Consider the following 17,609-nt stretch of genomic DNA (forward strand, 5'->3'; position numbering starts at 1 on the left):
CCAGCCTCGCCAGCCACCCGGCCCGCACTCACCCAGCATTAATGGAGCACCTGTTGTGTGCAGACAGCTCTGAATAAGCCGGTGCAGGGTCCCCGCCCCTGGCTGGGAAGAGGATCCCCCCCCCCACCCGGAGCAGGTGGGTGCTTGGCAGGACGTGGGTGCTGGGCGGTACCGGGGCACTGGCAGCAGCATCAGATGCCGGTCTGCTCCTGGCCACTGCTCTCGACCTCTGGGTGACCCTGCACCTGCTTCTCCCCGCCCCCAGCCTCCCGCGGCGTCTGTCCATCCGAGGCCACGCCGCCTTGGGCTCTGGAATGGTCTCACCGCCTCTTTCCCACCTCCACGCAGAGCGCAGCGGAAAAGGAGGCCGCCGGCAGCAGGCTGGGAGCTCCTGGGCCAGACGCGGTCTCTGGATCTGGTTCACTCACCCAGACATTTAGTGGGCGCCTACTGTGTGCCGCACCGCACATTCCAGCAGGTGAGCGCTGACGCCCTGCGGGCCAGCAGGCGGCCGTGGGGGCGTCCCGCGCCGGCCCCAGCCGCGGATCCGGAGCGCCCCGGGACTCGCGTGTCAGCGCCGGCGGCGCGAGGGCCGCGATCTGTCTCCTCCCCTTCCTCCTCCCCGCCCCCTCCCCTTCCCTCCCCGCGCCGCCGCGGCCGCCTCCCTCCCTCCTTCCCTCCCGCGGGATCCCGGCTCCTGCGTCCGTCGGTCGGCCGGGCAGTGTGTCCGCGTGCGCGCGGCGCCCCGGGGCCCCGCAGGGTAAGGGCACGGAGGCGGGACCGCGGCCCCCTCCCACCCCGGGGGGAGCCCGGGAGGCGGCGGTGCCGACGCGCGGGCGGAGGAGCAGGCAGAGCGGAGGTGAGGCGGGGAGAGCGCGGGTGCCCGGGGACCCCACCCCCGGCTCCTGCGGGGAGGTCTAGGCTGGGGGACCGGGCTGCTCCCCCCAGGCCGGGAGGCGGCGGCCGTCCAGCTCCCGGCCTCGTCCCCTGCGTGATGTGACCCCCGAGGGGCCCTGGGCCGCGCCTGCAGCGCCGCCCGGGGGAGGGGCGCGCTCGGGGAGGGGCCGAGGAGGGGGCTCGGCGGGCGGGGAGTCTCGGGAACCCGCGCCCCTGGCCCCGACCCAAGCATCAGGCCTGTCCCGAAGGGCCGCGGGCGGGGCGACCCCTCGCAGCCCCCCTGGCCGCCCCCCATCAGCTCCCCATTGTTCTCAGCCCAGCGCTCTCCTGGGAAGGGGGAGGGGGGCTGCGCGCTCCTCTTAAAGGGCCCTCTCCCCCTCTTGTCTCCCGGCAGGTCGCGAGCACGAGTGGGGTGGGGCGTGCCCACGGCCCCCGCCCCCCTCGCTCCCCTCGGCCCCCCGCCCAGCTCCAGAGCCGCAGCCCCGGGGCCCTCGGGCCGGGGGTCCGCGCTGTGTTCTCCCGCTGTGTTCTGCGACCACCCGGGCCTTCCAGGACGCTGCCGTGGAGAGAGGGTCAGGGGGACAGGGCCGACCCTGCTGCAGGAGCCGTCGGGGAGGGGCGGACCGAGGCTGGGCGAGCCGCCCCGCAGAAGCTGAGCGCGGGGTCTGGGACGCAGTGGGAGCGCAGAGTGCCGGTGAGCGCCCGCCGCAGCGAGCGAGCGCAGGCTGGGGCCCGGCTCCTGGGTGACAGGCCCTGCCTGGCGGGGTGAAGAGGGCTGGAGACCAGCGAGGAGAGAGGCTGCACCTAGCCCTGGGGCCGAGCATCAGCACTGGCATTGGGGACCCCCTGTCCTCTCGGCCTAGGGGAGACACCTGCTGTGGCCACATCCCTCATCTGAGACAGCCCGGCCGCCAAGGGGCCCTGGCGCCTGGATCTGCACTCGGGCTCCTTTGACTGAGGCCTCCAGGCCTGGGCAGGACCGGCTCCCCGCCCACCGGAGTGGGGCCTGGGGCGGCGGCGGCTGCAGCAGCCATGTCACGGCCAGGCCAGGGCGTGATGGTGCCCGTGTCCGGGCTGGGCTTCCCCCCGCAGAACGTGGCCCGGGTGGTGGTGTGGGAGTGGCTGAATGAGTACAGCCGCTGGCGACCCTACACGGCCACCGTGTGCCACCACATCGAGAATGTCCTCAAGGAGGATGCCCGGGGCTCCGTGGTCCTGGGGCAGGTGGACGCCCAGCTGGTGCCCTACATCATTGACCTGCAGTCCATGCACCAGTTTCGCCAGGACACAGGTGAGTCCGCTCCTACCTGCCCCGTCCCCGCGGCCGCCACTGAAGGGGGCTGGATGCTGAGATGCCACCCAGCACCCCAGGAGGAGGGGGCTGCAGGCCAGAGCTGCGGCCTCCTCGCCCACCCCCCACCCCCAGGGACAAGGGACAATCCCGCCACGGCCCAGTTAAGACCCGGGTTCCAGTGCACACACAGGTCCATATCCCTAATAGACTCGTGCTCAGGGCCCAGGAGAGCATTGGCGCTCAATTATTGGCAGCGGGGCCTTTGCTCTACTTCTTCCTTCGGTTTCCCCCCAACAACCACAGGTAGTAAACATTACTACTGCATTGGTAGTAGTAGCAGCGGCCCATGTTACAGGTGGGGAAACAGTCTCGTGGAAGCTTTGGGATTTGAACTCAGAGGTGGGATTTTCACCCCGGGAATTGAATTCCAGAGCCGGAGCCCGTGGCTGATATCCTAGACGGGTCCCCCAGGCGGGGGTGGTGTTGGGGTGGGGATGACAGAGATGGCGTTGGCCGTGACGTTGGTGCTGTGTGCATGGTGGTGATGTGTCCTGGCAACGGTGGGCCAGGGCGATGGTGCCGGCGGTGGTTGCATGTGGAGCGGTCGGTGCAGTGGCCCTGGCGGCTGTGTTGGTGGTGGTATTGGTGTGCTGTGTGGGGAGCGAGTGGCGGCAGTCTTGGTGGCCACGTGGGGCAGGTTGTCTGTGTGTGGGTGTTGCTTGGTGCTGTGGGTAGCACAGGGGTGGTGGTGATGTGGTGTCGGTGCCGACGTGACAGGTGTGGAGCAGAGGAGAGCAGCCAGCTCCACTCAGGGGCCTTCTGCCATCACCGGGCTGGTGTTCCTGGGGCTGGCCTGGTGGTCTCTATGGCTGCATGGTGGGCAGTGAGAAGGGTGGGGTCCTGCCAAAGCACCCTTGGCACATTTGACCCCCGAGGGCCAGCACAGAGGGGTTTGGGGGCCATCCCTATGAAGCCACGGGGGACAGAACTGCACCTGGCCACCTTGGGGGTAGGGAGGACACTTTCCTCCTGTCTAGAGCTGCACCGTCCAACCTGGCAGCCACTGCCACGTGTGGCTCCTTGAGCTGACATTAGTTCAAACGAAGCAAAGTTTCCAGTCGGGCTCAGCAGCCTCACTGGCCACACGTGAGCACCCGTGCACCTGCCGGGTCCTCGCCGAGGCGAGAAACGCAGCTGAAGTCCTACCAAGTGGCTTCTCGCTGGACAGTTCTGTCCCTCTCCATCTCCCCAGCTCTGAGCGTTGGCCATGGCCAGGGATGCTGCCCGGCCACTGCCTGATCCTCTACGGGGCCCTGCTCGGTGGCAGACTCTGCACGAAGCCCTGGAGTGTAGCAGGAAGCCACACAGGGTCCTCCGTGGAGGGGCCGCACCAGACACCCCGCTGCTGTAGGGAAGCAGGCCGACTCCCGACCTCGCAGGCTGGGTGGCAGGGCAGAAAGTGCGAGGTGCACTGGTCTAGGCATCCCGCGGGGAGGCTAGTCCAAGGGAGTGATGCGTGACCAGGGATGTGCAGAACCAACAGGGAAGAGCCAGTGTTTCAGGCGGTGGAAACAGCCAGTGCAAAGGCCCTGGGGCAGGAAGGCACAGAGCACATTTAGGTCCGTCGTGTAGGTGTGCAGGTTACAAGGGGAGGAGGGTACGAGCTGAGCATAGAGCAAGCACCAGAAGCATGGGTTTGCACCACAGTGGAAAGGACTTTGAATTTGATCCTGAGTAAAGGAAGTCGCCCTCCAGTCCTTGTCCCCATTCCTCCAGAGGGGCGTGGAGGCGCTGACTGAGAAGTGAGACGGGCTGTGAGCGTGAAGGTGGAGGCAGGGGTCTGGTGGCAGAAGGGGTGGCAGGTCTCCTGCTCGGTGGTTTGCTACCATGGGGCTTCCAGGTCAATGTTGGGTGAGATTTCCCAGGTCCCAGCTGGGACAGCCCTTTGCCAGGCTGGCAACCTCACTTCGAGTCCTCTCCCCCTGCACAGGGCCCTCTCCTATTCCCAGCACCCCCTCTTGAGCCCGTGAGCCTCAAGCTCCCCCCCCCCCCCCGCGCCCTAGCAACAGAACCCATACCCTGCCTTGCTGCATTCCCAGAAGAGCAGCTCCGGTCACTTCCTGGCACCCCCTGCTAGCGCTCCCCAGAGCGGCTCACTCCACACCTGCCCCTGTTTGCCGGAAAAGGGAAAAAACCGCTCATCCCTCTGCAGGCTGCTGGCCACCCGCCGAGACCCCCCAGGCAGGGAGAAGCGCCTGGAAACCCACGGGGGCTGGCAGGGCCCTCGGATGAGAGGAAAGCTGCTGGGCGGGGGGACCGGCTCCCACTTCACCCAGGAGCAGAAGCTTGGCAGGAGCGCAGCGCTTGTCCCCACTGTAGGTGACCCGGAAAGAGCAGGCCTGAGTCCCGGGCTCCCCTCTGCACTGGCCAGCTGTGTGACCCTGGGCGGTGGCCTCCCCTCTGCACGGCAGCTTGTACATCTGTGCACCGGGCAGAGCACTGCGTCTAGCAGGGTTGTGGGGATGCAGCCCTGATACTGGGGCTGAGGGGACCCCGGGGGAGACAATCGAGCCTGCTGTGCGCCCCCCCAATCACCCAGGCGTCCACTGTGTACCTGGCAGGTGCTCAGGCTGTGGGTGCAGGAGAGATGAGCTAGAGACCCTAACTCTTTTTCTTTAAAAAACATTTATTTATTTATTGGTGAGGCAGAATTACAGGCAGAGAGAGGGAGAGGCAGAGAGGTCTTCCACTCCCCAGACGGCCACAATGGCCGGAGTTGCACCGATCCGAAGCCAGGAGCCAGGAGCTTCTTCCAGATCTCCCATGTGGGTGCAGGGGCCCAAGCACACAAGCCACCCTCAGCTGCTTTCCCAGGCCATCGGCAGGGAGCTGGGAGAGACTGCATCTTGCAAACCAGCACAAAGCTGTAAAACCCGGAGCTCGTGCACATGTGTGGAGAGGAGCGTGGCTGCCTTCTAGATTTCCCGACGGTCGGGTTCCTGAGAAGTCATTGGCGCTGCGCTGACACGTGGGAGGCGGGGAGCCCCCACCGCAGCAGCTGCCCGCTGTCTGTGTTGGGTCGGGGGGTAGCTATCTTGGGCCTTCAGCTGGAGAGTATTCAGGGACCCACAGGCTCGTGGCTGCTACACTAGACAGTATGTAAATGAAGGAGTGTGTCTGTCGGGTGAAACTGCGATTTGAATTCCATGCTGCTGTCATGGTTCACGGGAGCTTCTTATTTTCAAACGTAAACACCGCTCTGAGTACCCTGGGCTGCACAAGAGCAGGTGGTGGCCACACGCCCTCAGCCTGCCCTGCCCGTCGGGTGAGGCCATGCTCTCGCCACGCAACATCCCGCATGACGCATGCGTGCAGCCGTGGCGTGTGCCGAGGTGCACATGTGTGTGCATGCGTGCACACAGCACCAGCCTGCTTGTGCACGTGCCTCACGTGAGCCCGTGGAAGAACACCCAGGTGTCAGGGCCCCTGGGGAGAAGCCAGGCCCCGGCCCCGTGGGGACCAGTGTGCATTCAGCTGCCGCCCCGCGTCTTTCTCCTGCTGGGCTGTCTCCCCCGCTTGACACCATGGCGTGAGGTTCCCCCCATGTCTGAGTGTGCGCTGGGAACCAGAGCCCCCCGCTTGGAGGCACGATGCTATGACCTTGGGCCATGGGACCTCAGGTCGTGAACAGTGTCCCAGCAAAGGGGCACGGGGGATGGCCGGAGACAGGCACGGGCACGCTCGGTGCTGGTGACATTGTCAGCGCCTGGCCCCAAGCGGTCCTTTCCCCCAGACAAGCCACAAACATGCAGGCCCGGGCTGTGGGCTGTGCCCGCTGGGCCCGGCGGTGGGGGAAGGTGTGGGGGTGGCTCTGCCCCCGGAAGAGGCCGCCACTTCCTCAGGAGCCACCTGTATCCCCTGCTGTGGGCACAGCAGCCTGCGGGGGCCTCACCAGACCCCGGGTTTTCCATCCAGCCCGTGCAGCTGGACGGAGTGGGGGTGGGGGTGCTCGGCCACCTCCGGGCTGCTTCCAGGTCACTCTCAGGGCCCCTACCTGACTGATGGCCCCCATCCTGTGCTCCATCTGCCACTGGAAGGGCTCCGGGCGGCCGCCTGCCCGTCCTGTAGACGGGGCAGCGGAGGCTGGCGGAGGCCGGGCTGGCGGCCATCCACAAAAGCTGCGCCTCAGGCTGCAGGCAAGGCTGCGTCGGGGCTCCCAAGCCAGCATGCTGGCGTGACAGGTGGCAGCTGGCTCCAGCGTCTCCCAGGCTCAATCCATCCCCGGGCAGCTTGGGCTCCACTCAGCCCTGGTGCCTGCCCTCAGGGAAAGTCCAGGCTGGCACAGTTAGGCTACTGAGGTCAGGGTGCCACCACCGGGAAAAGGACCTCCAGACTGGAAGACTGAGGCCCAGAGAGGGTGGGTGACTTGCCCAAGGTCACACAGCCTGTTAGTCCCAAGCTGGAACCCAGGTCTCTAAGCAGGGACCAGGGATAGAAAACCAGGCGACATTTGATGCCAGGGCTAAGTTCCCTTCTCCTTCACCTTGGAGGGCTCTGCTGAACTCGTTGTCGGGGCCCAAACCAAGGTAGGGCCAACCTGTGCTACCCTGGAGGCCTTCGGGGCCCAGCTCCCTGGCTACAGAACCCCTGGGGACCCAGAGCCAGCTGAGCTGGGCCACCCTCGGGCTGGGTCTAACACCCTGGGGAGGTGCTGTCCTATGGTGGCAGCCGCAGGTGCACCTGAGCTGTACATGGGCTCCTCCTGAGACCATGCCCCCACTGCCTATGATTCCACCACCACAGAGCCAGTCTTTGACCTCTGCCCACTCGTGCAGCTCCAAGAGCCTCGTCCAATACCAGAAACTCACCGCCCCTGTTATCGCGTGGTCCCTGGTGCCTTCTCAGTACCAGGCCCCAGGCTGGGTCTCGGGACCACCAGAGAGGACAAGATGAACCCATTTCAGCGTGTGGTGGAGCAGAGGCAGACACGGCTCCCGGGCACGGCGTTTGAAGGCGCCGGCTCAGGAGGCCAGCAGCCTGGCCGGCTGTGTGGCCGCCGTCAAACCCTTCACCCCCCTGAGCTTTCCTTTCCTCCCTGCAAAATGGGGGTGAGCATTGTCCCTTCCCGAGGGGGCCGTCCTGAGGGTGCAGTGAGATGGCGGTGTGCGAACAGGGGCAGCACTACGTGGCATGCCCCTTGCAGCCAGCCCCCTGCGGGGAGGGGCATCCCAGGGTGCCTTGGGCTGGGGGCGCTCGGAGCAGCCCTCCCCCCAGTGTCTGGTGCGGGTAAACAGGTGGATGGGAGGAAGAAGGCGCAGCGGGCGCTCCTGGGGAGCGTCGGGCTGAGGGCAGAGGAGACGGTGAGGAGCGAGGGGGGCAGGGGAAAGAGGCCTCCTGGGGCCCGACAGGCCGGCCGCCAGCTGCTGCCCTTTAGCGGCCGAGCCCCAGGGGACCCTGAGCCAGGCTGCAGGACCAGCCCGGGAGCCAGGGCCTGAGCAGGTGGGGCAGGGGCTGCTAGCTCGGGCCCCTCCTCCATCTGCCTGGGCGCCCTTCACCCAGCCAGCACGTAGGGGGTGTGGGATGGGTGGATCCAGGGCTGCAGCAGGGTGGGGGCGGGGCTGCTCCCAGACTCCTCCTGCGCCAGGTTCCTGCTGCCCCAGGACCCTGGACAGCGCTGCCAGCCGCCCCGTCCCTCCACACCCAAGGGGGCTGGGGTGGGACAGCCTGGGTCCCTGCCCCTCCCTTCTCCCTTCTCTGTTTTCTGCTTCTGCCCATCCCCCAGCCTCTTCTCCCCAAGGGAAGAAAGGTGACGGGCACTGCGCTGGGGAGCGAGGTTAGAGAGTGAGGGCGGGATGGGGGGAGGTGATGGGAGGGCGGTGTGAGGTGAGCTGGGGACGAGGGCAGGGAGGTGACAGGCATAGGACTGGGGCTGGCGTGGGGGGCATGAAGGGGGCTGACCCCGATGGGGAGGCGCCGGGGCTGTGGATGAGGGTGAGGAGGTGAGAAGGTGTGACGGGCGAGGCGTGCAGTTCTGATGGAGGAGGGGAGGAGGGGCAGAAGGGGCCCGGATGGTAGAGGTAAGGGAGCGTCCTGGGAGATGGTTGTGTGTGGGTGTGGGGCTGTGCTAAGGGTGGGGGAGGAGATGAAAGGAGTGGTGGGGGACATTAGAGATGGGGTGAGGCCGGCTGGGGAGGCCGGCCGGGGAGCTGATGGAGGGCAGGACTGATGGAGGAGCCCACTCAGGTGGCCGACAGTGGGGTCCCCAGTGTGGAGTTGGTAGGGGCCCAGGGCCTGCTGTGGCCTCGCGCTCTGCCTCTGGGTCACCCAGTTCCTGTGCCAGCCGGTTCCCAGGACAACCTCCAGGCCCCTATGTAGTCACCCCAGGGCATGGGGCCCCCAAAACCTGGAGCCGGCTGCCTTGGAGAGCCTCAGACTCTGGGTCCCTTCCCAGCAGCTCACTGGGATTGTGGGAGCAGGTAGACCACAGCATCTCCGCCTGTCATATGGACCCAGTGGCAGTACCGTACCGCCATCATGGAGTTGTCCAGATCCGTTCATTCATCAGGGATTTAGTGAGCACCTACTATGTGCTGGGCACTAAGAATGCCACAACAAAGAGGACAGCTACCATGCCCCGCCCCCAGGGTGCTCTGTCCTGGCCAGGGTGCCAGTTGTGACACACACGGCCAGGCACCAGGGAAGCCCCAGGCTGGGGGGTCTGTTCCCGGCCTTGGTCCCCGAGGAGCTGCCAGGGTGGGGGCCGAGTCTCGGAGAGAGGCCCGCATGGCGGGGTCCAGGCCCTGCAGCCTGGCTCAGCCTCTCCTGCTGGCTTCTGCTGCACAGACAGCAGCGGCAGGCGGGTGACAGGGTGCAGGGGGGAGCCTGGCGCCAGGCCCTGGAGCCGAGCAATCGCAGCAGCCGTGGCGGGGCTGCCTCCTCTCCCGGTGACAGCCAGGGCCGCCCGGCCTCCGTCCCTCTTTCTGGTTGCAGGCAGCGTCTGCCAGGGAAAGCACAGAGCTCACCCGCAGCCACGCCATCGTGGGGCACCCCGGCTTCCTCTGTCCTAGGGAACAAGAGGCCACCGTGCCCAGGGGTCGGCCCGCTGGTGCCGTAGAAAGCACAGTCAGGGGCCTGAGTTCGAGATCTGCTTGCGGGGCGACAATTTTCCCACTGACACAGGGGCTACAAATTCGGGTGCTGACAGGGCCGGGGCAGAAGTGTGTGTGGCTGCTGGAAAGGCGGAAGTTTTTAAGTGTCTTGTTCTCCAGCGCCTGGTATGCAGTAGGTGCTCAATAAATCCCCGAAGGTGCAAACGTGGCAACATGACTGCACACCTGCCTCCTGGTGCCGGGGAGGCCCATCCTGGGGGCCATGTCTTTGGATATTTTGCAATTTTGGAAACCCAGACTTGCATGAGTCTAGCCCGGTTTTTAAATAGTGCTCACTACTTTCAAACATTAGAAATGGCGCGTGGGCCAGAACCAGCTTGCCATCTTCTGCCTGGTCCCGTGTAGCATGGACTTCATTCATTCAGGCATGCATTCATTCATTCAGCCTCCTGTACTCCTGGCTGTAGAGAAGTACCAAGACCAGAAACCAGCTCAGCCCTGGGCAGGGGCTGGGGGGACCGGGTGACTCAGCACCTAGCGAGCTGTGTGCCTTCCTGGAGTGCTGTGGGTGCACGGAGCTCTGAGAGACCCCAGGGGATTAGGGAACAATGCCCCCGAAATCCTAAGAAGATAGACTGTGTGCCAGGAATAGTGAGGAGGGGCTTGGCATGGGGGGAAGTGGGGTGGGGTGGGTGGAAGAGCATTTGGGACAGAGGGAGCAACATCGCAAATCCAGACCCCAGCCACGCGTGGTGTGTGGAGAGCATGGCTGGGTCTGGGCGCAGCGTGTGGGGCTGTGCAGACAGGTTGGGAGGGGCCTCACAGGGACTCAGTCCTCGGCGCACGAGGGAGCCAAGGGTGGCTGCAGAGCAGAGAGCGCTCGGTCAGCCTCGAGTCTGTGGCCGTGGGAGGGGTGGGAGCTGGGACGTGGGGAGGAGGCCACTGCGGCAGTCCAGGCAAGCAGGAGCGATGGCCCAGCCAGAGCCCGGGCAGCGGAAGTGCAGACCCCAGCTGATGTCAATCCCAGCTTTGCAGCTCAGTGGCTGTGTGACTTCGGGCAAGTCGCTTCACCTCTCTGTGCCTCACTCAGCATTTGTGCGAGACAGGGATGCTCTGTGGCTTGGGTAGGCCTTCTGTGGGCTTTTCCTCGATTGCTGCTCTTAGGTCCATGTCACAGCGGCCTGGAGGGCTCCAGGCAGAGACTTGTCCGTCCCTCCCAGCCCCGCCCCCCCATCTCCAGCTGTGGCCGTTGTACCACGGTGTGGAACCCGGGTACCAGGAAGCCCCGCCTGGTCTGGCCTCGGGCTGCCTCGGGTGGGGTTGGTGGGGGGGGACCTCCTCTTGCTCCTGCACCCCAGCCCCGGCCCTGCCTGCTCCCCTGCCCTGGCCTGGCTGCCCGCAGCCCCAGGGAGCCTGACCCGCCTTACCCAGGGAGAAACCACTAACGGGTGCGGCTTAGCTTGACGAGTCCCCAAGGAGAGGCTGGAGGGAAACTGAATACTGCGGGTTTATTGATCGCATGGTGGGCGGTGAGGCCGCAGCCACAATCCCAGCCTGGCGGCGCCCCTCCCCGACTTCACGGGGGCTCAAGGAACCTTGGTCTTCCCATCCACCCAATGGGGCTAATGATAGTGCACACCCCAGGGCTGCTATGAGACCAGGACAGGATGTGCCTGAGCCCGCAGCACGGCGGCTGGCACCGGGGCGCGGGGGCTGGCACCGGGGAGGTATTTGTCGCTACTGTCGTGGCTGCTGGGGGGACTTGTTGGCCACGCAGTCAGCCCGAGGGTCTGGAGAGAAGGCAGCCGTTCCCGGAGGGCCTGAAAACTCAGCCTGGAGCTGAGGTGCAGCTGTATTGCTTGCTCGTTGAGAACCCCCCTTGCCTCAGTTTCCCCCTCTGAAACATGGGCTCATGTAAGTAGAGCAGGGGGTGAAGGGGACAGGCAGCCTCGGTCTGGGTCCAGCAGATAACTAACGCCGCCCCCCGTGCCTCTCTTTCCTCACCTCTACAATGGGTTCATAGCATCCCGACCTCTCAGGGCCACTGTGAGGATGGAACAGGCTCCTCTGAGCCGGGGCCAGACACCCATGGGTGCCCTGTGGGTGGCAACGCCCAGTATTACTTGGGGACAGTGGAAGATTCAGAAAAGTCCCCCGGGGGGTGGCTGGCATCCAGTCGGTGCTCAATCATGCTCAACGCACCACCCAAGCCCGGGTCACAGGACTCCCCCACCTGACAGGATGTCCCATGACCGCCTCCCACGGGCCCTCCTGCCCGCCAGGGTCCGGGTGTCTCCGCACTGAGATCACTTCCCGCCAGAAGCCAGCCCCACAGGGAGGGGCTCCCAGCTGGGCCTCAGGGCTGGGCCGGCCCAGGGGGCACTGTTTGGGGGTGAGGGCTGCCCCTGCTCTCCGTGGAGGCCAAGGGCCAGGGCTGAGCCACCCACACAGCCATCTTCGCCCGGCTGAGTAGCCATGAGCTCTCCTCCGCGGGAGGCATCCTGGGCTGGGTTACCACGCAGCTACTGTCAGTCCCAGCCCTGTGCTCGCACCCTCCCAAGATGGCCCCTCCTTGGCCTCTGTTTCCTTATCTGTAAAATGGGAGTAATCGGAACAGTGTGAGGACAGAGGGAGGGAGTGCCCGGAATGCGCGGGGCTCAGCAGCCGCACTTAGTAGGTGTGCAACAGACATCAGCTGTCTTGTGTTACTGTCGCAGTGGCCACCTGCCCTGGCTCTCTCCTCCCCCCGTCTTCTCGCCTCGTGGTCTTGGGCTCTGGCTTCCCTGCTGCCCCCCATGGCCACCCGGGCCTCTGCATCTCCAGCCTCCCTTTCTTTCTGCCTCTCGAACCCGGTCTGTGTCTGGCCCCGACCTCCCTGTGTCTGCCTCCCTGTTTCCCATTGTGTGTGTGTGTGTGTGTCGTAGCTGCTCCATCCCTAACCTCTTCCTTCCCTCTGGGTCTCTGCCTCTCCCTGTTTCTGCCCCAGGCCCAAAGCAGTCACTGGCTGCCGTGGCCTTGGCCCTGGCACCCCCACCCTCAGTCCCAGGAGGCCTGGTTCCTGTAGTCCGCCAGCTGATACCCAAACCCCTCTCCCTCAGCTGGAACAAGACTGGAATTTTTCGACCACACATTCCTAATGCCGAGGGGACAAGGACAGCAACAGCAGGCCCCTCACTGCCGTGGGGACGCAGATCCTCGTGGCTGTGGTGGGCACAAGCAGGTGCCCTGGGGGCAGAGTGGCCAGCCCTGCCCGTCTCCCAGGCTGGAGAGCCGGCAGCCCTGTCTTGCACCCATTGTTCTGTCTGCAAATCTAGGCCAAGGCCATTGCCGAGGACAAAGAGCGGTTTTGCTGCCGCTGCCTTGGAAATCTAGAGATCGAAGTCCAGGCAGGTCACCAGGGAGCCAGCCGCGCGCTCCCCCCACCGCCCACCCCCACAGCCTGCTCCAGGGCCAGCCCAGGCTGGGGAGGTGGACAGACAGGCGGGCGGGCAGCAGTGGGCGCTGTGGGGCGCGGAGCCCGGCGGTGGACGGCAGCTGCCCTAATTACTACTGCTCTCCAGGCTCCAATCTCACTCCAAAAGGACTCGAGGGACAGCGCCTTTAATAACTACCAGTAAACAGGCAGGAAAATCGATACCTGGTAAATAGAGCCCTGGAGAGAGGGCCCGATGCCCGGGCAGGCTGGCCCTGCCGAGCTCCCAGAGTCCCTTGCTACAGAGCCGGCCGATGCTGACCTTGGCAGCCCCGCCCTTCCTGCACCCGAGGACCCCCTGGTGGGGCGGCTCGGCCGCTCCTCTTCCCCAGCGCCCGCGCCCTGGCAGGTGCTGAGCGGGCTGCCCGTTTCAGCTGCAGACGTCTCCCTGTGCCTTGTGCTGGAAACACAGTCCCGAGTCTGGCCCCCTTCTTGTCCTCCTGAAAGTCATCGGCTAGTAAGGGAGACGGAGAACAAAACCAATTCACTGAGCCACAGTGCCAGGGTAGGCGTGCAGTCCAAAGCTGTGTAGGCCGTGACAGCAGCCCCTGCTGGAGGAGATGGGCGTGTGGAGGGCCTTGTGGGGTGAATAGGAGTTCACCAGGCAACCCAGGGAGGGGGCAGGGTGACTGTGGGTGACGTCCCCAGATCGATGCCAAGCTCTTGGCCATGCTTATCTAATTCTGCCCCCCAGTCATACTTCAACCTAGTTCTTTGTGCTCCCATTTTTTTTAAAAGGTTTATTTTATTTATTTGAAAGACAGAGTTACAGAGAGAGTTAGAGACAGAGAGAGAGGTCTTCCATCTGCTGGTTTACTCCCCAGATGGCCGCAACAGCCAGAGCTGTGCCAATCCGAAGCCAGGAGCCAGGAGATTCTTCGGGTCTCCCATGCGGGTGCAGGGGCCCAAGCACTTGGGCCATCTTCTACTGCTTTCCCAGCCATAGCAGAGAGCTGGATTGGAAGAGGAGCAGCAGGGTCTAGAACTGGTGCCCATATGGGATGCCGGTGCTTCAGGCCAGGGCGTTAACCTGCTGTGCCACAGCGCCGGCTGCCTGTGCTCCCATTTTACACAAAGGACCCTGAGGCCGTGTGGGGGCCAGGATTTGCACAAGGTACACCTTGCACCTCCCACCACATCCCTCACCTCCCAGCCCAAGACCCGGTGCACAGCAGGCAAATGAGGCAGGTTCCCGTGGCTTCTGTCCCACCCAGGGCTCCACGCCCGCCCGGGAACACCAGCACACGCCCCTCCCCGGCCCACTTGGAGGTCGCCTGTCACAGCAGGTGGGGAAGCGAGGCCCTGAGCCAGGAGGACAAGCCAGCAGGGGCAGCATCGGGGCCAGGGCTTCCTCTCAGGCCTGTCTGGGAAGAAGCATCCATGCCAGGGAGGAGCTCCCCGTGTGACTGGAATGAGAGATTGGTGCCAGTGCAGGGCCCCGGGCCTGGGGGAGGCGCGCGTGGTTAGGTCCAACAGTGTGGGAGCCCCAGGACCTGGTCCCCTGGGACCAGCCAGCCAGTCGCCTCTCCCCACCTCCTCCACCTTGCCTCCCCCTTATTAACAGGGAGCCCTCTGGGCCCTGGTTTCCCCAGTGTGCAGGGGCAGGGCAGCTGGTGTTGGGCAGTATGGTCTGCAGGCCCCAGGGATCCTAATGGCAGAGGGGTGCAGAGGACAAGCTCTGTCCACCCTGAGTTGGGACACAAGTGAGGGACCCCAGACAAGAGTCTGTGGACAGGAGAAGCCTGATGGGGGGAAGAGGGGATCCTTGGCAGACCCCCTGCTGCAGCTCCTGGGCCAGGCACCCTGGGAGGCTGCCCCGAGAGCCCTCCCAGCCGCAGTGAGGGCCTACTGTGTGCAGGCACGTGGGCCGCCAGCCTGGGGGAGGAGACAGAGGGCACGCTGAGCGCCAGGGAGGAAACCACACAAGGTAGGAGGACAGCAAAAGGTGGTATTTGAGTGGAGACCCGAATGAGAAAAAGGCCTGTGAGAGCATCCAGGCACCGCTCGGCCACCTTCCAGCCTGCGGGAACGGCCAGTGCAAAGGCCCAGGGGCTGGGCAGCGCCTGGTGCGTCCAAGGACCAGCAGAGGGGCCGGGGAGGCCGAGCGCAGGGGGTGAGGGGGTGGGAGGGAAGTCACAGGGGAAGCTGGGCCGGACAGCAAGGGGCTCTGCAGGTCGTAGCGAGGACTTTGGTGCTTACCCCCAGACAGGGAGAGCGTGGCGGGTTTGGAGCAAAGAAAGTAGTGATCTGTCACACTGAGGGGGATCCCTCCAGCTGCCGGGGCGGGCGGTGGGCGTGGACAGACTCCCGAGGGCAACGGCAGCCACGGAGCCAGTCGGGAGTCTCCTGCGGTGGTCCAGGCCGGGGAGACCCAGCGACGGGGGCCAGGAGGCGTGAGAGCAGCAGGAAGAAGCAGTGAGATGCAGAGCGCGTGTGTCTGCAGGTGGAGATGGCTCGTTCTTCCACAGCCTGCACTGGGCTGTGGGGACGAAGCTGGGGATGAGCACCTGAGGGGTGGCCTGGCAGGAGCAGGGGCGGGGGCGGCGGGGACGTCAGACAGCACAGGCTCAGGGCAGGGGGAGATCAGCGTGGCCAAGCTGAGATGGAGGAGCCTCCGCGGGCAGGTGTCAAGGAAGTAGCCAGGTACACAGACCTGGCTCTCAGTGGGAGACGACTGATTTTGGAATCTCCAGAAGAAACAATAGTGAGTTTTAAAAGTTATTCATTAGGCCGGCGCCGTGGCTTAACAGGCTAATCCTCCGCCTTGCGGCGCCAGCACACTGGGTTCTAGTCCTGGTTGGGGCGCCGGATTCTATCCCGGTTGCCCCTTTTCCAGGCCAGCTCTCTGCTGTGGCCCGGGAAGGCAGTGGAGGATGGCCCAAGTGCTTGGGCCCTGCACCCGCATGGGAGACCAGGAGAAGCACCTGGCTCCTGGCTTCGGATCAGCGAGATGTGCCGGCCGCAGCGGCCATTGGAGGGTGAACCAACAGCAAAAAGGAAGACCTTTCTCTCTGTCTCTCTCTCTCTCTCACTATCCACTCTGCCTGTCAACAAAAAAGAAAAAAAAGTTATTCATTTATTTATTTTTATTTGAAAGGCACAGCGAGAGAGAGAGAGAGAGAGAGAGAGAGAGAGACTCTTCCATCTGCTGGCTCCCTCCCCAAATGCCTACAACAGCCAAGGCAGGGCCAGGCCAAAGCCAGGAGCCAGGAGCTCCATCTGGGTCTCCCCCGTGGGTGGCAGGGGCCCGGGTACCTGAGCCCTCACCTGCTGCCCCCCAGGGTGCACACTGGCAGGAAGCTGGGGATGGAAGTGGAGCCAGGGCCGGAATGGGGTACGGGATACGGGAACCCCAAGTGGTGGTCTAACGGCTGTCCCAAACGCCCACCCCGAGACAGCGTTCATCAGCTCTCTTAGCTGAAGGTCTGCCCATGGCCATTTTCGAGATGAGAAAACAGACCCAGAAACACTGAGTCACCCGACCACAGCCACAGAGCTGGCGACTCAGAGTCAGGACTGCAGAATGGGGTCTGTCTGCCTCCTGGTCGTGGAGGTCCTCACCGCAGCTCCGTGAGCAGGGAGGGGTGGCTTGGATTAGCCTCACCCCTGTTCTCAGGACGGAGCCACTGAGGCCTCGGGGGGCTGAAGGGACTTGCCCACAGCGGGGGAGCGCCCAAGCGCGCAGCCCCTCGGCCGGTGTGTGCAGTAGAGCCAGCAGTAGACTCGCTCTGCACCAGCCCCCGGGCCCAGAGCAGCAGCTAAGGCTCTGAGAAGTCCTGCAGCGTGGGTTCTGCCTGTGGGGCTCACGCGGGGCCCGGCTGGGAGCAAAGCCTGGTGGCCTTGCGGAAGAAGCGAGGGCGTCCATCTCCCCGCGGCGCAGGCTCACGGTGCGGCTAGGGCAGGGGTTTTCCATGAGCGCTCCCTCGGCGTGGAGCCCTCCTAAGACCACACGGCGAGCCAGTGTCCACTGCAGGAAGGAACGCACACACGTGCTCGAAGGAGCAAGGGATGGGATGGGGGCAGAGGTCCCGGGAGCCCTGGCTGTGTGTGCGGCTGCTGGGGACTGGGCAGCGAGAGCGCGGAGCCCCGGCCCTGCGGCTTCCACCCTCCAGAGGGGCGGCCGGCAGGGCCCGGGAAGAAGAGCTGTGGGGGAAGCAGGCAGCCGGAGGGAGGAGAAAGGGGCCGTGTGTGCGTGTGTGTGTTGTGTGTATGTGCGTGCATGCATGTGTGTGTGCATGTGTTGTGTATGTTGTGTGTGTACATGTGTACATTATGTGTGTTATGTGTGCACGTTTTATGTATATGCGAGTGTATGTGTGGTGTGTGTATGTATGTGTATATTGTGTGTATGTTATATGTATGCACGTGTTATGTATGTGTATGAGTGATTCTGTTATGCATGTGTGTTGTGTGTATATGTGCCTATGTGTATTGTGTGTGCGTGTACATTTTATGTGTGTGAGTGTATGTATACACATGTGTGTGCTGCATGTACATGCATTATGTGTATTGTATGTGCATTCATGTGTTGTGTGTGCTACATGTCCATGTGTGTATATGCATGTACTCATGTATGTGTGTACATATGCGTACATACATTGTGTATATTGCATGTTGGAGGTGTGTGCATGTGTGGTGTGTCTATGTGTGTTACATGTATGTCATGCATGTGTGCATGTGCACATGTGTGCTGCACGTACATGTGTTTGCATGTATTGTATGCACATGTATATGTTGTATATGCATGTGTGTGATGTGTTGTGCATGTGTGTTATGTATATATGTGTGTGCATGTTTGTGTTGAGTTTGTGTGCATGTGTATATTTATGTGTTGTGT

The 17,609-nt window shown here is 64.0% G+C and overlaps 1 protein-coding gene across 1 annotated transcript in view; it reads left to right on the forward strand.

The window, feature by feature from the left end:
- Nucleotides 1-1,882: 1,882 nt before the first annotated feature.
- Nucleotides 1,883-17,609, forward strand: part of DTX1 (deltex E3 ubiquitin ligase 1) — a 32,028-nt gene continuing 16,301 nt past the window's right edge. The window contains exon 1 of the mRNA XM_062182028.1: nt 1,883-2,188. Within this exon, the coding sequence (XP_062038012.1) occupies nt 1,930-2,188 (259 nt within the window). The 5' untranslated portion in view covers nt 1,883-1,929. The remainder of the gene's footprint in view (nt 2,189-17,609) is intronic.

Source organism: Lepus europaeus, chromosome 23 (genome assembly GCF_033115175.1).
Source record: "Lepus europaeus isolate LE1 chromosome 23, mLepTim1.pri, whole genome shotgun sequence".
NCBI classification, from domain to species: Eukaryota; Metazoa; Chordata; class Mammalia; order Lagomorpha; family Leporidae; genus Lepus; species Lepus europaeus.